At 34.4% G+C, this 23,758-nt stretch overlaps 1 protein-coding gene and 1 non-coding gene across 8 annotated transcripts; one reads left to right on the top strand and one right to left on the bottom strand.

Annotated features, from left to right (window-relative positions):
- The first annotated feature begins 10,894 nt into the window (after nt 1-10,894).
- Nucleotides 10,895-20,231, top strand: LOC109814487 (uncharacterized). Of its 6 annotated transcripts, none has more exons than XM_020378930.3 (15): nt 10,895-11,426; nt 11,526-11,611; nt 13,240-13,394; nt 14,458-14,519; nt 14,665-14,851; nt 15,264-15,332; nt 15,514-15,717; nt 15,827-15,963; nt 16,373-16,565; nt 16,711-16,770; nt 16,853-17,098; nt 18,074-18,332; nt 18,422-18,627; nt 18,845-18,895; nt 19,374-20,231. In XM_020378930.3, the coding sequence occupies exons 1-15, from the start codon at nt 11,245-11,247 to the stop codon at nt 19,662-19,664; spliced, it is 2,388 nt and encodes a 795-aa protein (XP_020234519.1). In that variant the 5' UTR covers nt 10,895-11,244; the 3' UTR covers nt 19,665-20,231. The 6 variants fall into 6 exon arrangements, with proteins under 6 accessions (XP_020234519.1, XP_020234521.1, XP_020234520.1 ...); XM_020378932.3 differs by having other exon boundaries at nt 14,665-14,859; nt 15,287-15,332; XM_020378931.3 differs by having other exon boundaries at nt 14,665-14,859; nt 15,278-15,332.
- Nucleotides 20,232-21,450: 1,219 nt separating this feature from the next.
- LOC109814514 (protein ROH1D) lies at nt 21,451-23,548 on the bottom strand. 2 transcript variants are annotated; one of them, XR_014431659.1, is made up of 2 exons: nt 23,360-23,548; nt 21,451-22,950 (listed from the first exon to the last, which is right to left on the bottom strand). It is a non-coding gene; the product is annotated as a protein ROH1D (transcript). The 2 variants fall into 2 exon arrangements; XR_014431660.1 differs by having other exon boundaries at nt 21,451-22,935.
- Nucleotides 23,549-23,758: the final 210 nt, after the last annotated feature.

Raw genomic sequence — 23,758 nt, 5'->3', positions numbered from 1 at the left:
AATTTAAGAATCTCAACATATAAATATTTTTAAAATTAAATTTACCATGGTGGAATCAAATTATCATATCCAACCCAACAATTTAAAATTTGAGAAATTTGAATTGACTTATCCAAACAAAATATTTTAAGAATGATGGAAATTGAAATCAAAGTAATTCAAATACCAAGAATTTAAAATTTCTTAAATTTGTAAAATTCCTCATCCAAACACACCATAAGTCTTTTTCTTATGGTTCTAACAATTAGATTCACCTTTTTTTTAAGTTCTTTAGAAATCTCTTAATTTTTTAAATTAAATTTTAATATTTTTAAAATTATTGATAATTAAAAATATTCTTATATCATAATATAATTATTTAACATAAATTTAAAATATAATTAATATGTTCAAAAGTATTTACTTATTATAATTTTTATAACAACAAATTATATTATATAAAATAAAAAATTATCCTGTATATTTGTATATATTAAAATACTGAAATTTTTTGTTTGTAAAATACTGGTATATAACATAAGCATTAAGGTACATCGAGTAAAAAGGTATAAAGTATTAGGGCAATATAATACTGATTAAAAAAGTGATATACTAACATGTCCTTAAATTTAGAAGAAAAAGTTATCTTAAAACACTAAAGCGTACCTTACATTTATTATATAAAGATAGAGAATTAGAGATAGAGATACTCCATTAATTAGTTTGGATTTGTAATGAACCATAAGTATTAAGTACTAAGGAAAAACATTTTAAATCATATAAAAGTACCGTTGCCAACTGCCAAGTGCATTGCCTACGACGTACGACAAAGGGGAAAAACATTTTAAAGGATCCTCTCTTTTGGTAAGAAAATCCCGTGTATTGGAATTTCGGGCTTTAAAAAATTACTGAAATTTCTATGTTATGATTTCCATAATTTAATTGGTTAAATTAATAAATGTATCAAATAAAAGTAATTTAATGAGGAACATGATGAACGTTAATCAGGTTGCACCGGGGCATGGTTTCGAATTCAAAATACAAAATGCTAAGCATTTATAATAGGTTTTCAATCATAGAATCTTGAGAGGGTGGTTTTCATTGTCTTGTCATTTTCTTTTGACTTCCAAGTAATGTACAGTAAAATTACTTAATGTCGTGTAAAGGTTAAGCTCTTTAACGTCTTAATTAAGAATTGGGAAAATTGCTCTCAACTACTTTAAATCTTTTTAAATAACTTACACTTCTCTTTTTAATTTTAAAGAAAATATTAATCTTTTATTTATTTAAATAATATATATATTATTCTTAATATAAGATAATATCATTTATGTATTATAAGAAGAGAAACTCTATTCAACCAACTAACTCAATCTGCTTAATATATATTGATTTCATATGAATTAGGTCTTTAAAATATAGTGAAAATGGAAATTAATGATTAAGATATTCACCCTTTGGAACGTTTGCTATAGAAATCTATAAAATGTAATATTATTTTCTGAAATTTTTATTAAGCATGAAAATATCATGATGTTTACTTTCTATTTCTTTTAAAACAATAAATTTTAGGCAAAAATATTAATTTAGTCCCTTATAATATTTTAAAATTTCAATTTAGTCTTACCTTAATTTTTTGTTTCAATTTGGTTTTCAATAAGTTAAATCATTGCAATGTCAGACTTTCCGTCCAAATTTCTTAAACGGAGTTAACTGTTGGCCACGTAGATGCCACGTAGATGCATAGATGGCAAGGACTCATGTCCTCCTCCTCCTTCTCCTCCTTCTTTAATGCATCTGGAACGGCTCATTCTGAAACCAGAACGACCCGTTTTGGGTACACTATTTGTGTGTTAATTTTGCATCTGGAACGAGCCGTTCCAGTCTCCAGATGCAGTATTTTAAACACATCGAGTGCAAGCAAAACGGCTTGTTCCCAACGTACATTCAACAAAATGTAGTAATGTAGTTCAGAGATTGAAAACAAAAAATCATAACATAACATAAATTCAAAGACTGAAATATGGTTCAGAGACTACAAACAAAAATTCATAACATAACATATACTAAAAAAGTTCAAATAAATTACTGAGGAGGGAAATAAAACCATGTCGTTGTTAAGATATGTCAAATATTCTATTAGCAAATATTATGCAATCAAATATTGTGTTAGATGTAATTTAGGCATTATTACAACTGTGAGGTAATTTGTGCAGCTGTCATTCCTTTAATAGATGAGGAATTATAGGACCCTTGTATGTATATATATGGTACACTATTCTTTGAAGTATATATCAAAATTATTCTTTAAACCTTTTATATGGTATCAAGAGCTAAACACTGACATCCTCTACAATATAGGAATCGGTGCTTCATTTGAATATTTATGATGGCTCCTTTCGATAAAAATAAATGGGAAAAACATGATTCTGGGACTTCCGCTGCTTCCCATATGCACGAAGCGCTCACCCTTGAATAGCTTGACAGCACCAACTATGTTGAGTGGTCGTTGAACGCACAGAATAAGACCAGAGGCAGAAAACGTTGGGGTTACATCTCTGAAACAAAGGCTGCAGCAGAAGACAAGAAATATGATGAATATGAAGCATGGGAAGATGAAAACTGCCTTGTCAAGTCTTGGCTTCTGGACTCCATGACGAAAGAAATAAGATCCCTCTTTATTTGCTTAGATGCGACAAAGGACATCTAGGACACTGTGCAGCAAACATACTCAGTCAACCAGGATGCGTCCCGATCATATCAATTATATCGTGAGGTAATCTCTACTCAGCAAAATGGAGGATTTGTTATTACATATTTTTGGAAAATTGCAAAGATTATGACTGGAGTATGATACTATCATAAATTGTACCATGGAATGTCCTAAAGATGTTGAGAAGTATAACAACATGATTAATTCTAAACGAGTTTATGTCTTTTTGGCTGGCCTGGATACACATTTGGATGCAGTTCGTGGTCGTATCCTTGCTACCTGATGGAATCATACTTTGGAATGAAAGAGGTGACACACTCAAAGATCCAAGAGGAGTGGGCTAGACATGGAAGATTGGGCCAGTCAAGGCCCAATGGGCCTTATGGGCTTGGAAGGCCCAAACCAAGTTTCAACATTGGCCTATCTTGATATGAATATTTTTATTATATTTTGTTAGCATAGTTTGATTATATTTTGGTCTTGTATTTTGGACCACATAGAGTAGCATTATTAGGTTTTAGGCTTGTTGGGCCTAGTTTTGGGCTTCATGGGCCTTTGGGCTTTTGGTACCCAATATTGGGCTCATTTTCATTCTTGTAATTTTTCCTTTCCATTATATTTGTTGGACCAATGTATTTAGGTCATTAGAATAGGAAAATACAAGGAATACTAAAGTAGGCTAATTAGGTTAAATTAGGTTTAATTTGGAAGTCATTTAAGTTACATTTGAGTCACATGTTTAGCACCATGGGTGGCTGAACATGTGCCACTCAAATTAACCCTAAATAACTCTCAAATCAAACCTAAATGCACCTTGGTACCTAAATTTTCGGACTTACACATGTGCACCAAAGTTTGAATTCAAATTTCAAATTTGAATTCAAACTTTAGGCGCCATTTTGTGAAGCTTTGGTTTAGGCGCCTATGTGTCACAATTTCCGTGCATACTTAAGCTATGCCTTCACACTTTGTATTCACTTTTGACATATATGAAATTTGAGAGCTTACTTCAGCCAAATTTCGTCCAAAAGTCACCAAGAGAGAGCCATCACTTTTTAGGAACCCTAGCTAGGTTTCCTACCTTTTGAAGTGAGCTTTCCTTTGTTCCTTAAGCTTGGATGCTTCCATCCATAGTCTAGGAACCCTAAGTCCGAAAATCTTCACTCTTTCAAGTGTCTTACATTCGGATTTCAAGCTCCATTGAAGAGGTCCAAGCATTGGTGAATCCGAGGAGAAGATCATCTTCCACTTCTCCTAGTTTTTGCCATCACTACCACTCCCCTTCCAAATGTTCAATCAATTTATGCAACTGTTTGTGCCGAGGCAAACCGCCAAAAGGCTATGCTTGATAGTGAGTCTACTATGGGGACTGCCTTTGTTGTTAAGAAGTTTCCTAAGAAAGGAATCCGCAAGTGTACCCACTGCAATGAGGATAATCATGTCATGGAGACATGTTTTAAACTCCATGGCTATCCAGATTGGCATCGAAAAGGCAAAACTTATCCCAATACCAAGGAAGAAGCTACTTCCAAGAGCCATAGTTCTACTACTGTCGGATTTGTGACCAAGTCAGGTATATCTAACCCTGCTCTTAATCTTTCTGTTGTTACTAGGGGTAGTGATTGGATAATTTATTCAGGTGCTACTGATCATATGACTTGTGATCCTCATAAATTTACTAATTTTTCCCCTAATTGTTCTAAAACCGTTATTATTAATGCCAATGGGGTCTCATCTCCTATTGAAGGTGTAGGTACTATATCCCTTTCACCCTCCTTATCGATTCCTGATGTTTTATTTGTTCCTACATTGAACTGTAATCTTCTCTCTGTCAGCAAATTAACCAAATCACATTCTTGTGTTGCCTTGTTTTATCCAACCCATTATCTTTTTCAGAACATCTATTCCAAGGAGAAGATTGGCAGTGGTAGAGAGAGTGAAGGACTGTATTATCTTGAAAATGTCTCACAACAAACCCATAAAGGAGCGTTGGCTTGTCTTGCGAATGAACACATACAAGATAAAAACAAAAAGGAAATTTGGTTATGGCATAGACGATTGGGACATCCCTCTTTTGGTTATCTAAAAAAACTATTTCCATCACTATTTCATAAATGCAATATTTATGATTTTCTTTGTGAAACTTGTGTAATGGCAAAAAGTCATCGTGCTGTGTTTCCTTTAAGCAATAAAAAAATAGTTTTCCTTTTTCATTAATTCACACAGATGTCTGGGGCCCTGCCCCACAATCTACACATAATGGAAAAAAATGGTTTATCAGTTTTGTTGATGATTGTACTCGGGTAACCTGGGTGTATTTGCTTAAACATAAAAGTGATGTGTGTGATGTGTTTCATTCCTTCCATCATATGATAGTTACACAATTTAACACATATATTAAGGTCATTCAATCAGACAATGGAGGGGAATATTTTAAGACTGAATTAATAAAGTTCATGAACTCTAAAGGCATCTTGCATCAAACTACATGTCCTTATTCACCACAACAAAATGGAGTGGCTGAGAGGAAAAATAGACATATATTAGAGGTGACAAGATCACTTTTGATAGATGGTAATGTCCCATCTCATTTATGGGGTGAAGCTGTGAGCTCTACAGTTTATTTGATTGATCGAACCCCTTCTAGTGTGCTTAACTTTTGAAGACCTTTATATGTGTTGTCTGATCATTGTATCCTTCCTTCCATGGTTTATTTACCACCTCATGTTTTTGGATGTGTTATATATGTTCACTTACACCCACATCAACGTACAAAGCTTGAAGAACGAGCTATTAAATGTGTTTTTGTTGGGTATGGATCAACTCAAAAAGGTTACCGTGCTTACCATCCACCATCAAAGAAATTTTATATCTCTATGAATGTGACATTTAATGAGCATAAATTTTTTTTATGATGATTCTACACTTCATGGAGGCAATGAAAGTGAAGTGCATAATCATGATGTTAATATGTTTGATATCTCAGATATAAAATTATATTGTGAAGATAAATTATCGTGTGAGGATCATTTTGCAGGAATTGAGCCAATCCTAAATATGGACACTTCTTTTTTTGGATAATACAGTGTCTTCTGATCATAACCAATTGGCTAAATCTTCTCCACAGGTTCGGCTTGACTCTTCAGAGGTACCTTCTGATCCTATCTCTGATAATACTAATGTAGATGAAACTAATCATGAAATTGTTTCTCTTGATCCTACCCTTGATAATACTAATTTAGATGAAACTGATCATGAAATTGATCCTTGTCTGCGTGAGACCACCAACACACCATACACTAAGTCTACTACTGTCCAATATAATCTTCCACCCCGTTCTAACCATGGTCAACCTCAAGCTAAATATGAACCAGACCTCCAAGCCAAAGTTAAATATCCCATTAGTAAATATGTGTCATCTCACAAGTTATCCCAGTCATATGCATCATTTGTATCTCAATTATCTTCTTTCTATTCCTAGTAATATACAAGAAGCTTTGGCAGATCCTAGATGGACCAAAGCAATGGTTGATGAGATGACAAATTTAGAAAAAAACAACACTTGGGATCTTGTGTCTTTACCAAGAGGAAAGAAAACTGTGGGCTGCAAATGGGTATTTACAATTAAGCATAAAAGCTTATGGAACTATTGAGAGGTATAAAGCACAACTTGTGGCTAAAGGTTACACTCAGTCTTATGGTGTAGATTACCAAGAGACGTTCACACCGATAGCCAAGCTCAACACTATGAGAATACTTCTGTCGCTAGCAGCAAACCAAGATTGGCCTCTTCTACAATTTGATGTGAAAAATGCTTTCCTACATGGAGAAATTCTAGAAGAAATTTATATGGATTCTCCACCAGGCATGACATATTCAATTGGAATGAAGGTTTGCAAATTAAAGAAGGCTCTTGGATTAAAACAATCCCCAAGAGCATGGTTTGGAAGATTTACTAAGTCTATGAAGGCTTTTGGCTATAGAGCAAGTAACTCTGATCACACCTTATTTTTGAAGAGGGGAAAAGGAAAAATTACAGCCTTGATTATATATGTAGATGACATGATTGTTACAGGAAATGACCAAGATGAGATTTCTAGTTAATTTACAAAAATACCTTGCATCTGAATTTGAGATGAAACAACTTGGAAAACCTCAAATATTTTTTAGGTATTGAAGTAGCTAGATCAAAACATGGTATTTTTCTATGCCAAAGAAAATATACTATTGACTTACTATCGGAAACTGGACTGCTTTGGTAGTAAACCAGTTGATACACCAATTGAACAAAATCATAAAATCTTTCAATGCTCAAATTCAGCAAGTATAGAAAGAGGGAGATACTAAAGGCTGGTAGGAAAATTAATTTATTTGTCCCATACACGTCTAGATATTACCTATGCAGTGAATGTTGTTAGTCAATTTATGCATGACCCACGAAGGCTTCATATGGATGCTGTTGAGAGGATTTTGAGATATTTGAAGTCCACTCCTGGAAAAGGAATTTTGTTCTCAAATCATGGAAACTTAAAGGTAGAAGGGTACACTGATGCAGATTGGGCAGGTTCAAAAGATGATAGAAGATCTACCTCTGGATACTTTACTTTTGTAGGAGGGAATCTTGTAACTTGGAGGAGTAAAAACAACCTGTAGTAGCAAGATCTAGTGCTGAAGCAAAATTCAGAGGCATGGCACTAGGTGTATGTGAACTTTTGTGGATTAAAAATGTGCTATCAGATTTGGGCTTTAAACCAAATGAAACTATGAGTTTGTATAGTGACAATACGTCGGCTATAGCAATTGCTCACAACCCTGTGCAACATGATAGAACAAAGCATGTGGAGATTGATAGACATTTCATCAAAGAGAAGCTTGAAGCTGGAATAATTTCCTTTCCCTTTGTAAGATCAGAATTGCAGCTGGCTAATGTTCTCACCAAAGGAGTGTCAAGCAGAGTGTTTAATGAGTCTCTATTCAAGTTGGGAATGTGTGATATCCATGCAACAACTTGAGTGGGGGTGTTAAGATATGTCAAATATTCTATTAGCAAATATTATGCAATCAAATATTGTGTTAGCTGTAATTTAGGCATTATTACAACTGTGAGGTAATTTGTGCAGCTGTCATTCCTTTAATAGATGAGGAATTATAGGACCCTTGTATGTATATATATGGTACACTATTCTTTGAAATATATATCAGAATTATTCTTTAAACCTTTTATAGTCGTTTCATCCTTGACTGTATAGTACCGATTTGGTAGTAAGTGATTCATTCCAGTTTGACTAACAATGAAATAAAACCTGCCACCATTGTCCTTAATGTCCTTAGTGATATACTGCATTGCATAACAAGTATTATAATTAATACTTCTAGGAGTTCCTATATCCTTCAATTGGTCCAGAAATGCTGTATAGCCCAAATATTTAGCAATTGAAGTTATCAATCCCCCATTGACAATATTACCAAATCCAGTGTTTGAAATGTTTTGTACCTTGGGCTTTTTTCCTTGAACAATTCACAATCGTGATTTAGAATCACGAGCGTGAACTATAATCATTGACCGTTTGTGGTTGGTGTTATGGGACCAGAACGGCTCGTTCTGAAACCAGAACGGGCCGTTCTAAATGCAAAATTAACACACAAATAGTGCAACCAGAACGGGTCGTTCTGGTTTCAGAATGGGTCATTCTAGATGCATTACGTGGCACCTTGCCACTTATGTATCTACGTGACATCCACGTGACCAACAATTAACTCCGTTTAAGAATTTTGGACGGAAGGTCCAACATTGTAGTGATTTAACTTATTGGAGACCAAATTAAAACAAAAAATTAAGGTGAAACTAAATTGAAAATTTAAAATATTATAAGGGACCAAATTAGTATTTTTGCCTAAATTTTACCAACCTTCGACCAAACACACTCTTTAAAAAAATATTTTTTTTACAAAAAAAATACTCCCGTATATATTAAGGACCCATTCATTTCAAAATAAGAGAAAGTGCGTCCCTTAATAAATAAATAAATAAATAGAGTAAGTCCTGTATTATTTAGGTGTATACGTGTAACACATTTTAGAAACAAAATTCACCCAAAAAAAAAAATCTTTTTAGTACAAATTTACTTTATTTAATTTAACAAATTAAATTTTGCAACGAATTATGTTTGGTATTACTACATCTTTCCAAAGTGCACCAAATCATCCAATGAAATTAAAATAAAAAAGGGAAAATATTGAGAATTTTTTACTACAATATTATTTTTTTTAAAAGATATCAAAATAACACCTGTACAAAATTATTTATAGAACTAGACCTGTTTACTGTTCATAGTTCAATTTTTTTTTTTTACGTTTTCGTTTCTGAGGAAAGAAAAAAACTGGATTCAGAACGGGCCGTTCTGAATGACCCGTTCTGAATCCAATTTTTTTCCTTGTTTGGAATGGTCTGTTTCAAAATTCAAGTTATGCTTAAAACTTTATTCTAGAATGGGCCGTTCTCCTTTGAGAACGACTCGTTCTAATTGCAAAATTTACACATTCCTGAGTCTAAAACGAAAAAAAAATAAAATTAAAAAGTACTCAGAATTCGGTTCCCCGGAACCGAACTCTGGACTTAAAAAAAAAATAATGATACTCAGAATTCGGTTATCGAAAACCAAATTCTGAACATATGAAGAGTAAATATGTCTAATTCTGTAAATAATTTTGTATTGGTGTTATTTTGGTATTTTTAAAAAAAAAAATAATATTGTAGTAAAAAATTCAAATATTGAAGCCTTTTAAATTCGATCACTATTATGAATTCAATCATTATTACTCCTTTTACATTCGACTACCCTTCTGCTGCAATGACTATCACCATCCCACAACTACCACCCTACGTTGCTTAATTAGATACAGCCATACACGTTTGGTGTATCGGGTACGGGATACAAATTTTTTCAAAAATCTAAAATAAGAGCACGTTAACATAAATCATAAAATCGTACATATTTTTAAAAAAAATTATATATAAAGATGATCAAATTGTATAAATGACAAAGAAATAAAAGTAAACATAAGTTAAATTTAAAAGGAATTAGATTCTTCGAAATCATAAAAATATTCATCAATAAATATTATAACACTAAAGTATGGTAATGATACCATATCTTAACTGTTTCAATCTCACCAACCAATATTATAAAAAGGATTCATATTTAATGAGTAGAATTTTCAAGAAAGTCCATCCTTAAAATGAAACTCTTTAAATGATTCAATTTCAAATGAGTTATACTTTGTATTCAACAGGGTACCTACAATAACAAATTTAGAAAATGAAGAACAAAAATTCTCTCATGTCGTAAATAAACAAGGACACATAATAACATGAATGATGATAAAAATAATATCTTTATTTATTAGATTTGGGGGAACAAGCTCAATATATATTCGGATAATGTCTATAAATATATCTACCAGAATACATAATTTTATGTATAATACTTTTTTATTAATCAAAATTATAATAACAAAAACAATATTTAAATTTAAAACGTTATGAATTATCCATATAACACTTGGAAGTTGAAAGGTTGTTTTTTTGTCACGCAGTCAAAAAAAATATTTTTGTTACAATACCGCAACGTGTACGATATGGATACGTACTACTTACCCAACAAATATGCTACATAATTTTATAAGTGACCATGCTTCATGATTATTATTGTCACTCGTTTGAGTCTCACTTATCGTAACAATCATCACTCTACTACCCCACGCAATAACATAAGAAAAATTCCACTATAAAATGAGTTTATTCGTTTGCAATTTCCATTTCCACCAAAATCAGTAGTATCACAAACCACTAGAACATTGGTAATGAATTAAAAAATGGTAATCTTAACCAACGTAGGAACCTTCAAATCATTGTTCCTCGTATATCAAAACCGAAATGAAGCAACGTTTTGAGTGCAACACTGCCTATACATTATACAAAGATACCAATCACAGGCTCACAGCGTACAATTACATGGCCCATAGTTCACCGACACGACATCCCATGTTACCATTTTCAATTTTACTTTTAGTTTTTTTTTCTTTTAGAAAGAAAAAGAAAAATCAAAAAGACCATTAATAGCGGTACTGCGAAAAGGGTTGACGAAGAAAATGATGTTCGGGTGCCAACAGGTATATAAATCGTGAATTATTACTCTTCATCATGAACAAAGTTGCGTCTTTGTTCTTCTTGTTTCCACACGCTTTCGACTCATTCATTGGGATTCACCTTTTATTATTTTTCTTTCATCTTGGTCCCCAACTTTTTCCTTACTCCAACCAACCAATCAATCGCTTCACCCCAGACCCACTTTGCAGATGACTTAAAGTGTGGTGCTTTCAAGCATGAGATAGCATTAATGGGTTTGGTCTGCATTGAAACGAAGGTGGGTGAGAGAAAGTTGGTTCCTTTTTAGGTTCAGGACTCGCGGGTTTTGCTCCACTTTCAATGAAGGGATGAATGGTCACTTGGGCTTTAAGGATTTCTGTATCGCCTGCTAGTACTACTACTTATGTTTCGGAGACTCAGATGGTTTGTGGGTCTGAATCAGAAGAATTGGTCAACCAAAAGGTTGGTCAATGTTGAACAACAACCTGGCCCTGCAAGGCCAAACCACTTGCCTGTGCTCGATGCTGTGCATGAGGTTGCAATTTACATTCACAGGTTTCATAATCTTGATCTCTTTGAACAAGGGTAAGGACTACTTGTTGCAACATTTTTTTTCCCTTATGATGCTTTACTTTTCATTTTTTTTTTTAATGTTGGTCTTTTATTCTTTTTGTTGTAATGCAGATGGTACAAAATCAAGGTTACTATGAGATGGGAGAAGGGTGAAGACTCCTATCCCGGGATTCCGGCCCGGGTTGTTCAGTATGAAGGTGACTAGTATTCCTAATCTCTTGAAGTGTTAGTGGTTAAAGGCAGCTATTCTCTGTAGGGTAGTTTAGTGTGCAATAACTTTTGCTGTACTAGACTAGTTTACTACTTTTCTTTATTGAAGACTTGAATTTCGGGTTCATTGTGATCCTGTGGCTGGCCAACAAGTGTGTATCAGATCCGTGCAAAAACACGTTCTTACATGGAAATCACAGTTGGTACTTGAAGGCAACTTAAGTTTGGAAACGTCAAAGTAAGTCACTAGAAGAACCAGTGAGGATACTAGAATGATTTTGGTTTAGCACCAATTAAGTTTGTAGAATGATTTTGGTTCTAAAAGTGGTAGTTACTTCAGCCTTTTTTCCCATGACCTTATTTTGTCTAGGTATGGATGATTTGTCTTGAATATGTGCTAGTTGTTTGAGATCCTACATCCGACTAATAATATAATCAAAGTAATGTACTTAAGTAAGGGAAAATCCTCAATCCATGAGTTAGCTTTTGGGGGCTGAGTATAGTATTAGAGTCTATCCTAGTAGTTATTATTGGACCTACTAAGCCTTTGATTACTAGGTCCTTATTGGATCATTTGCAAATGTTACTCTTGTAAACTTTATATTCAAGTGTTCAATCCCCAACATGAGAGATAGTGTGGAAGATCTTATATTGATTAGTGGTATAACCAAAATAGTGTATGTAAACGAGGGCAAGCCTCACGCTATAAGCTAGCTTTTGGGGTTGACTTAGGGTCAAATGCAAACTCTAAGAGTAGTGATTTTCTTTGAAATAGGAGTCATTCAGGGCCTGTTCAAATATTGGAATTTGATATCTAATAAATTCTTTGTTGAGTGAATGATGCATTTTAGAAGTGAACTTACATTTCTAATTTTAGCTAGCTTAGGGGTTGAGTTAGGGTCAAATTAAATTCTAAGAGTAGTGATTTTCTTTGAAATAGGAGTCATTCAGGGCCTGTTAAAATATTAATATTCTTTGTTGACTGAACAATGCATTTTAGAAATGAACATTCATTTCTAATGACTTCGGAAGACAAACTTGTATCAAATGAACATCGGATTGTTGTTTGTTATCTCTAATTCAGTTTAGATAATATGGAATCAAACTCATTTTGAAGTTTTTCTTCTATTGCCTGCCTATATTTATATATAAATTTAGACTATACAACCAAATAGGGCTTGAACTTCTCGTAATTTGTTTTAATTGTTGTCAGAATTCTACCATTTTTCCTTCTCTACAATGACTTTCCAATTGTTATTTGCTGTTAACCATATTCAGAATTAAGTTTTTCAGCAACTGAATGGATACTTGTTTGCAAAACAAATTTTGAACAGACCAGTCCTTCTGGTATTTTTGTGCATTAGTATAACTCAACCTTGCAGTTCTGATTAAAGTGATTTTATTGTAAATGTAATGCTTTCTTAAAGTATTTAAACTTACTATTTTCAACTGCAGTACACTTTCACTATACATGAGACATTGACACTAGCAAGCTTGATGTACTGAATATTTTTTTGTTCTTTTAGTTAGTTAGTTTGTATTGCACTATATTTGTGTTTAAGTGTTTTAGCTCTAGAGTAAAATCTTAGAATCCATCATTTTCTTTGAGCTGCAGCTCCTGAAGTGGGTTCTGACAATTTATGTAGAGTCTGGACAATTGATGATACAGACAACAGTTTTTCAACACCACCATTCCGGATAAAATATGCAAGACAGGATGTATTTCTTTCTATCATGATCTCATTCTACCTGTCTTTTGGTGAATGTGAGGTCAGTTTTTCTCTCTATTTTTATGTTTGTTTTATATAACCCTTTAATACATGTGAAGGCAATGGAGGGGGTTCTTTTCTGTTGAAACAAATAAACTAGGTATAGGACACAAAAACATGATAGAGAAGAGCTTGCCAAAGGCAGGAAAATTTAACACAGTGTATGATGCTCAGATGTTAGCATGACTTTTTGGAGTGTCCTGTGTTGTGAACAACCCAAAAATGACTATCTGTTCTTTTGACAAAATCATGCAAATTGAGTTTAAAATTATAGAAAGACGTTGAAAGGCCCTGGACCACACCCAATGTAAATTATAATGAATATGAATTATGAACAAAGAACAATGAAAATACATGTACCCACAATGAACTTTGCAAAGATCACATACATACAAGGAAGCAAATGAGTTTTAATGTAATTACATCATGATTATGTGTCAATCAGTATGCAAAGGGGTACCTATCACGCACACTGATCCAAGTTGCTGATGGCTGTAACTCTGCATATCATCTGACACCGAATATTCACAATTTACATTGATATCTAATAATGCCATTGGCACTTTTTCTTGCCCCCTCCTCCCTCTTCATTCAATATTCTGATGGCACTGGCAGAAGTAATGAGATTTATAAAATAACTGCAAAAGGGGGAAATTTTCTTCTATATCATAAATTGTAATAAAAGAAAGCCATGTCATTCTCTGGGATATTAGGTTGGTGAAGGAAAACCTATATTTTTAAGGATGTCTTGTTATTTCATTAACTACCGGATAGGATTTGTCATCATGAGCTCATGGTTATTTGAACTACATTTCTACTTCTGTTATGCAAAGAAATTGAACAAATTTGTTGTGTTTTTGAGCTACTTAGGATTATTTTCTGATTTTTCTCTTCATTTTCTTTTTAGGAGGATTTTTAACCCTCCTCCCGGTTGTATTTTCTATCCTTTGTAATAATCTTTTATTAAAATAAAATGCTGTTACACTTGCTACTTTCTTGATGTGCACCCCTCTGACCTTTTTTTTTCTTGTGGCATAATTTTCTTGGCTATTAACTATACACAGGGACAATCCTCGGCTGTTATCTTGAAGTTTGAACTCATGCATGCTCCTATAATTGAATCGGGGTTAGTTAATGATTCTCTTTCCCTTTTGGGTGCAGTGGTGTACTAAACAAGTGAACATACAATGATTGATTTTGAGTTAGATGTTATTATTATGATCATGTGAATTTGAGGTTGTGAACTCTGAACTTATTGCATCATTGTATAGGCCTGAGTTACAAGGTTCATTGGATGCATATGCTGCTTCAGTTCATGAATTTAAAATCCCCCCTAAAGCCCTTTGGGGATTGCATTCATATTGTCCTGTTCATTTTGATGCTTTTCATGCTGTCCTTCTTGATACAAGCATTCACATCAGTCTACTAAAAGCTAGTTATCACACATCTCGACAGAAGGTATCCAGGTTTGTCAGAGTTCCAGTTTTTTGAAGTTCAAATGTATACTATAGTATCTGTTGCATCATCACTGTTAGAATATCATGAATATATCATTAGAATCAGTTAGTTCTCTACGCGAGGAGTAATAAAAGTTGTTCAATTGGTTAATTAGGGTTCTGTGTTAATGTATTAATGGGCTTGGGCTGGTAATTACTAAGTATAATTATTTGTTTAAATAGGCATTGAGGATTGTCTGCCTGATTTTATATATGTTAAATCAAATCTAATATCATATTATTCATTAGTATTGCCATGCTCTCGTCCCATTCATATTATCTAAACCTTATAATTTTAACAGCCATAACTTAATTATGTTTCTTTTACTTGTTTTACATAATGTATTGTTTTAACTTTTGAATGATATGATTAGTTGAATTATATCAGTGATTCCAGAGGTTCGGAAGGTGCTTATGTTGAAGATTATGTTGGAGCAAACAAGGTATGATGTATTGTGTATAGGTTACATAATAACTTTTTTTTTCTTGTTTGATGGTGTTTTAAGTTGATAATGCAAAATTGTGGTTTATATTATCTGATAAGCTTAATTTTGTTGAGAAATCCCTTTGCTTACTATTATTGTAACTTATTCTTCTTCTGATTGTCATCATAACTCAAATCAGGTTATGCTCATCAAAGCATTATTGGCTTCCTATGATATCCTGCTTGAAGATTTGAGAAGAATAAGTGCAGGCATTGGCAAAGCTATTGATTTGACTGAAGTTGCTTTTGAATCAGATGCTACAGAATGGTTTACTTCTACTCCACCTACATGTGTTAAAAGTGTTGATGGTGATCCATCACTTGAACTGTTTGACAGGCCACAAGTCAGTGTTGAGATCTTTAATTCTGGCAATTTGAACATTTCATTATTTATTTTAGCTTCTGTGTTTTGAACTATTTACTGATTTAGTACTTCGATCTTTCTCTAAACAGAAATCTGCACATTATATCAATAATCTCACTGAGAAGTCAATTGAACCTTTTTCTTGGGATGATCATCTGTTAAGCTCCTTCCAGTCTTTAGGGAATCAGCTCTTATGTCTCTGGAATATATTTCTGAAATTTCACAGGTTTGTTCTGATATATAATTGAAGTAATTTCATATCCAAATAATTATTTATGTTTGGCAGTTTTATGATCCTTGAAGCCCTTATTTTAGTAAATTAATGCTTCTACAGTTGTACATCCATTCAGGTCATTATAGCATAATGAAGAACTATTTTGCCTTTTTTTTATTTGAAGTTTATCTTTTTGCCTACTGTTTTTAGCCAAGCTTGAGTTTGGATGCCAGGCTAAGTGAGATTAGCTTGTCCAGAATGAGGCTGCTTTTTGTTGTACATGTGTTTTATGGTTTCTACATGTAACATGAATGCAAACCTAGAATGTTATGTTGTGAGAAAAGATGAACTATTTGAGCTTTACATCTCAGCAGTATTGTTAAGTCAATGACATCTTTTTCAATCTTACCATTTTACCCAGGGAAAACAAAACAAAAATACTGGAATTTCTTCGCAAGTCTTGGGCAATTGATCGGAGAACTGAATGGTCAATATGGATGGTGTACTCAAAGGTTGCAATGCCTTATCAAAATATGAGCAATGAATTAGACAGGATGACATTGTCCCATGGCATGCATAGAAGTTTAATAAGTACAAGGAGGTTTCTTGATGATGTAATAATCTATTATACAATATTCATAAAATTCATTATTGTCTGCTGTATTTGAAATTGATTAGTACTGCTGTCATATGGATTTCCCCTTTATTTTACTGAGTCATTTTCTTCAAATATGTTATATCTCTTTTTCTTCTATTCAGCCTATTCATATTGCAACAATGCGTGCAGAACTTCACAGGCGAGGAATATCACAAATGAGGGCAAGTAATTGTATTTTTCTGGAGTGCTTTGCTATCTTATAGTTTCACATGACTGAATTTGTTTTATGTGAATCCCATGCAGATCAACAATCGGTCACTTCAAGACATGTATATATTTGGTGATCCTCTGCTGGTTCCTATTATTATTGTAGAACGCTTGACAAACGTGTACCATTCTGCCAGTGTGAACTCAAACTTCATTCCTTTGGAGGATGGAGGGAGGCTTATCCTAGAAAATGGATCCAGAGCCACCAACAAGTTGTGTGGTACTAGCCCACAACAAAATGAGCATGTTTTGAGAATAGTTGTTTTTGTTCATGGTTTTCAGGCATGTTTCACATTCTTGCAGTTGCTTTTATCTCCTTTATCTGTTTTTGGTTCTGTCTCCTTATATTTTGTTACTTTTGGCTTTCAATCTCTTAGGAGTTGCCACCTAGAGTACTTGTTTTTGAAAACTGAAGTAGCAATTTATGTTCTGGGATAAAACTGGAAATGGGAGAATTCAAAACTATGTTGTTACTGTCTTAAAATGTCCTATGCAGTGCCTAATTTCACATCTTTTGCACAAAAAGCATTGAAATTGGGTCAATATTTGTAGTTTGTGATGTTTTTGAACACTAAGGTTATGTAGCCACTGAAGATTTAGATTACCTATGGTCAGGGGGACAACATGTTTGAGTTATAGTTGGGAACTTTGGGCAAACAAAATAATTTGGGCTTTCCCTCTGAGGATTTGGCTGTTGGTAACTCTCACTCTTGTTGATAAAATATAATTTATTAACTAGAGTACTACTACTTTTTAATTGTAGACTTCAACCCTACAAATGTAAAAGCCATACCTGTCATATATATTAATCACAGAGCATCAATCAAAAATTGCAGCATACTGTTTTGCTCTATCGTTTATACTTTTGTTCAAAGAAGTAACTATTATACAGTATAATTATTTGGTTAGTCCTTAAAAGATTTGGAAATTGTGATCATTCACTGTTACAAATTTTGTACAACTTTGAATCTTTCCACAAATACAACAATATGCTTGCTGTTCTGGAGACAATAGTTTCCTACAGAGAGTATTCTTTGTCCCCAAACTGCAAAAAACACCAAATTACAAGACCTACTATTAGATATATATTTCTAATCAATAACTACCAGAAGTTAAACTCTATTAATGGGGTTCCTGCTCTACTGTGTTGGTTGGATCAGTTTGTTGGTTTACTGTTGTTAGTTTGTCTTGTTTTCCATCTTTTTACAATAATAGATGATTTGACTAAGTGTACCCCTCATCACTCAATCATAACAGGGAAATCATTTGGATTTAAGGCTTGTTCGGAACCAATGGCTTTTAATAGACCCCAAGATACAATTTCTAATGTCAGAGGCAAATGAAGATAAAACATCCGGAGATTTCAGAGAAATGGGATCACGGCTTGCCCAGGAAGTGATCTCTTTCCTGAAAAAGAAGATGGATAAAGCTTCAAGAAGTGGAAGCTTGAAAGAAATCAAGCTAAGTTTTGTTGGTCATTCTATTGGGAATCTCATTATCAGGACAGCCTTAACAGGTAGCTATGCACAGCTTTTGAGGATTCTATTATTCACAAAACTTACACTAGGGAAAATAATTTACTTTCTATCTTTTAAATAATTCCAGAGAGCATCATGGAGCCATATCTAAGATACTTACATACATATGTCTCCATATCCGGTCCACACTTGGGATATATGTATAGTTCGAACTCTCTATTCAATTCAGGGCTGTGGATATTGAAGAAGGTTAAGGGCACACAATGCATTCACCAACTTACCTTTACAGATGACCCTGATCTTGAGAATACTTTCATCTATAATCTTTCTAAGGTATTGAATGCATAATATTTTGCTATTGATTATAAATAAATTGTCTTTCTAAGGTCTCTTTCTGTAATTGTGATAATGTGTTTTTTGGGCTTTGAAAATTATTGGAGAAGTGGCTACATGGATGTTTTGTTCAAATTCGGTTGCTACGTTTTAAAGGGACATACATGGTCACATAAGTGATACTCTATTAGTCTTAACTGCTTTTTATTGTCCACAGGAGAACACACTTGCTAACTTTCGGAATGTGCTTCTTTTGTCTTCCCCTCAGGTAAGCCTTATATGCTTATGATGGGAATTATCATGGTTTGTAAGACCAACATTAGAACTTTTCCTTGCCTTATTTTAAAATATCCTGCATTCAAATGCTGGATCATTTCCTAAAGGGTGAAGATGTAGAAAAAGATTATAACTTAAGTATGAAAAAGTGTAAAACAAATTACATAGAAATATACAGGCTGGAAAGCTTACATTGATTTGGATTCATGCTAAGATTGATATCATGAATATTTAGTAACTCTCTCTGCTCTTGTCCAAGGGTCTTTTATCCTTTCAAAATATTTCTGTTGATAAATGATAAAAGGGGTTCTGTGCAAATGATAGGATCTTGTTAAGTGTTCAATGCAAGGTAACCTTAGAAACAAAGGTTTTTCTTATGCATAACCTTTAATCTGGATATAGTTCATTTATTTATTATTATTATTATTTCAAAATGTATATCATAATGATTCCTTCTCATTACATGTCAGGATGGCTATGTTCCATACCATTCTGCCAGAATAGAACCATGTCCAGCAGCTTCTTCAGATTTCTCTAAGAGAGGAAAAATCTTCCTGGAGATGCTGAATAATTGCTTGGATCAAATCCGAACTCACTCTGAAGATAGGGTAGTCATGCGCTGTGACATCAACTTCAACACCTCTTCCTATGGCAGGAACTTAAACACTCTTATAGGACGGACTGCTCATATTGAGTTCTTGGAGTCTGACATTTTTGCAAAATTCATAATGTGGTCTTTCCCAGAGCTGTTTAGAATTTAGATTGTAAAGAAGGAATCTACATGGAGTTCAGGCAACATTGCTGATTTAGATAGACAGTGAGGTTGAGACAAGACTTCAAGAAGATTGAAACTGAAGGCATGCATTGTAATCAAAACAGTTTAGAGATGTCAATTCAAAGTCCATCAAGGGTCAGAACTCCATGAATTGGTATACTTCCAACAGCATCCTTGGCTCCTCGCAGTAGGAAAAAAAATGGTGAATCTGATTTCTCCCAAAATGTGTCCACATTTGGGGTGAGGAACTTGGGGAATTTGCAGAACAGCAAATATGCATGGAACCTTGGCCGCTGTAAATTACTTTCTTTTATAGTTATATAGTTTTTTTCTTTTTCTTTTCTCAGTTATGGATGGGAATACACAGCCTTTTGGCCAGTAGGCAGGGTGTAGGCATGTATGTATAAAAAAACAGAATCATGGGTTTACCATGTCTATTCAAGTTATAAAAGTCTGTTAGTTCTGTAGGCTTAGGAACCTAGAAAAATGTTGTACACTGACAGATTATATTCAAAGAGTTTTCTAGATAACTTCCATCCTTTACTTCAGAAAACTTTTTCCAGTGTCATTGTAACTTCATAGCCCCGTTCTTTAATTTGTCAACGGTTTTGGTATCAACGATTTTGCTGTTGTCTACGGTTTATTTGTGTTCTCTCTTCCTCATACCCGCGATAGAAATAGAATCCATGTAGTTTACAGATTACTAGGCTCACTATTTTGTGTGCAGATTACTAGATTCATTACGTTCCTTGTGCCATTTCTGTTCATATTTCAATATTAGTTTACAAATTAAATATACCTTGTTGTATAGATTCAAGTAACAAATACAAGAGATCCAAACTAAATCCTTCGCACCAGGTTTATGCAAAATATGTGAACATTTTGACTATAGATACGTTTTGATGGTGCACTGTGCATCTGGATCATGAAGTTGTGCTTGCAGAGTTAAAATAAACTATAAATACTTTAAGTTGTCAATACGGAAATTATTTTAGCGGTATTCCAATGTAAATGAGAATTAATGGCCCTTGGATTGGTTGAGTTTTTTTAATATTGGTCTAGGGAGGGACAATGGAAAATGAAGATGTGCAAAACTGAACTACACAGTCACATCGCAGCCTCTAATAATACCTAGGGAGATCTTAAATGTACCACGTTCTACCAGCGTTTTTGTTGGTACGATGGGTTTAATAAAGGGATTAGTCTCAGCTCTTCGCTGCAAGTACTCTTGGTACAATAAAACAAAAATAGCAGTTCATTAAATTTTTCTAGAGCCTAGACAAGATTAGAAGAAATCAATCACCCTAAACGAATATTAGAACACATAAAATATTTTGTCAAAATAAACGAATGTAAAACACAAATGAACTAACGACCAAATATTTTGTCAAAATAATGTTACACCCTATAAAATGTCTTGGGCTGCTATTAGAACCCAGCACAAAACAGTGTAAACGGAGCAATTGTAAAACATTTAACGCTGGTATGTTCAAACGCATAGAAAGAAACGACACGTTTATTCTGTCATTCTGCTCACTCCCCATCCATTTCTCTTCATTCTGCGTTTCTTTTCATTGTAGGTTGACTCTATATTCTAGAAGATTGGATTGAGAAAATGAAAAAGGGTTCAATAGTAATTATAAAATTTGAACCTACAAACTATCCAAACCCCTTCATTAGCCTCTTGTCCAAGCTCCTTATTTTGTTCAACACCACAAAAAGATATACTTCAAGGCGTTATACATGGGCAAGGGAAACGCTAATTTATAAAATTAAGCAAAGAAACTAAAAAATATTTAACACGTAACTGACCAATTTTTTTTTTTACACAAGTACTGAGATTAATACAATGCATTATAAGAGTTCTAAAACATTTATCTGCTTATCATGCTGAGTCATTCCTCCCCTCAAAAAAAGCTGGTAAGATGCAAAATATACATGTCCCGCAAATTTGTACATCTGATAGCTCATCAACAACCCACCATTATCACTGTTCTGTATAGCTTGAGGCGCCAAGGTAATCAAGCCCCTCAGTTCGACATGTCATTATCTTCCGGAAGACCTCCCTCACTTGACGCTCCAACGGATCCAAACCATTTCTAAAAGCTTCACAAGCACGCAGTAGCTCCATCACATCGCGTTCAACTTCTGCTTTCTGATCATCTGCCAACGGAAACTGAGCTGAATCTATCAGGTCAGTCAAGCGGCGGGTGCTTACCTCAACTTGATATATCTCCTTCAGCAAACCATTCGAGTTCCGGCGCTCTCGCTTCTTCGACTCCTCTGTGATCCGTTCATGAAGCAGGTTAACTGGAGTGCTCCAGGATAACTGCCGTGGGAATGAAAAATGAATGCTTAGACCCCTATCCTGGCAAGGAATGGCTGCAACAAGAGTCCACAAGACCATCAGGAGAATACAGCTCATTGTATAAACTGGTATCGCAAGGCCACTTGTTGCAGCGATCTCATTAGCACGCGGTGGCGCAAGATTATTTGCTATGGATTGTAATTGCTTGGCTGCAGACCAGGATCGAGAGACACTCCACGAATGCGATCTTGAATGCCCGGTGGAGTTATGATCCTTGCTAGAGTTGTGTCTCCCAAAAGACCTATTACGCTGGGAAAAAACTGATCCAGACTCTTTCTCATCAAGCATTGCCAATGCTAAATCCATCAATGCCTTTCTCGCCCTCCGGAACTGGCCTTCAGTTAATGCTCTCTTACTTGAACCCAAGGCGCAGAAGACAATTTCCAGATGCTTTTGCCATGTGCGAATCTTCTCAATCCCGTCTCGACTTGCATTGCAAATGTCAAGTGCCTTCACTGAACGCTCAAAGAATTCAGAAATCATGCGATCCAGTGGGGGTTTTGTGACCAGCTCTTTGTTATTCAACAGAATGGCTCCAAATTCCTCTTGGCAACTGATAAATGCACTGAGGAGCTTCTGAATCCAATTAGTCGAGAGAAATTCCTCATCACTAGCCACAGAAAGGTCTTGAAACCGATCTGTAACACGCTTTTGGAATGATCCAAGCTCCAAATTACAGGAATCAGGTTCATGACTTGCTTCCACAGAATGAACCTGCTCCTGCCTGACACCAAATATTGAACGGCCGAACGAGGAAAACGACGAAGAAGACCCCTGATTATCCGTAGCAGGCATTGTTACAGAGACACAGCCTTCAGCAAAATCCTCTCAAGATCCCCAATAAACCGAACCAGAACCACAGAGATCACATGAAACAACTCAAAAACAGCTGCATTGAATTTCCCTGTTTCAGTTTTGCTTCCAATAAATAACTGAATCCAAGCAATTGAAAATATCCACAACAGTTCAAAGCAATTAACACCTAATATCCAATTGAAAACCTTACGACAATCAAAACATCGATCCGAGCAAACACATCGACCCAATTCCAATACTGGAATTGAAACGCGAACCACACAAAACGTATCAAGTTTCAATAACATGATTATCACCACCTTCAAATTCACAAACTAGCAAAAAAACTCAAATAAAAGTCAAACCTTGATCCCTAACCCAGATACCCATATATTCAGACAATCTTAAAAAACTATTGGGTTACCATGGCTAAAAAAAATTAAAAGAAAGAAAAGAAAAAAAAGAGTTAGAACAGCTTGTACGGAGGCTTAAAGAAATAAAGAGAACAAAGGAAGTACCTTTGAAGTTGAAAAGTGTAGAAGCGAGCGAAGAAGATCATTGGAATTTGTAGGGGTGAGTAAGAGGGTGAAGATAGAAAGCGTAGAAGAGACGAAATGGGAAATGGCGAATCCCCAAACCCTAGCGAAGGACCAAAGCCAGGGCTTTGGTTTACGCCAGTTCAGGGTAAGCAAAAGCGATGTAGTTGGAATATTATTATTGCGGGGAGTTCGGACAAGACAAACCTTTTTTTTTTTTTTTTTTTTTTTAAGGTTATTTAGAAAAATGTAAGAGTGCACAAGATTTTTTGTCTGGTGGCCATGTTTATTATACTTGTAAATTATAATAATTACATGTGTCATTCCTAAATAATTCCATAGCAGGAAATGTTCCCCGTCTTAAAGGTTTAAGAAAAATCA

The sequence above is a fragment of the Cajanus cajan genome, chromosome 2 (assembly GCF_000230855.2).
Source record: "Cajanus cajan strain Asha chromosome 2, NIPB_CcT2T_4, whole genome shotgun sequence".
Classification (NCBI taxonomy): domain Eukaryota; kingdom Viridiplantae; phylum Streptophyta; class Magnoliopsida; order Fabales; family Fabaceae; genus Cajanus; species Cajanus cajan.
This window is presented reverse-complemented; position numbering and strand designations above follow the sequence as displayed.

Bases quoted from the DNA above. Each gene is read 5' to 3' on its own strand.
- LOC109814487 (XM_020378930.3), top strand. From the start codon at position 11,245: ATGTTTCGGAGACTCAGATGGTTTGTGGGTCTGAATCAGAAGAATTGG. The intron at 15,964-16,372 runs GTTTGTTCTGAT...CATTTTACCCAG, and splicing joins ATATTTCTGAAATTTCACAG to GGAAAACAAAACAAAAATAC. The intron at 18,628-18,844 runs GTATTGAATGCA...TATTGTCCACAG, and splicing joins TCATCTATAATCTTTCTAAG to GAGAACACACTTGCTAACTT.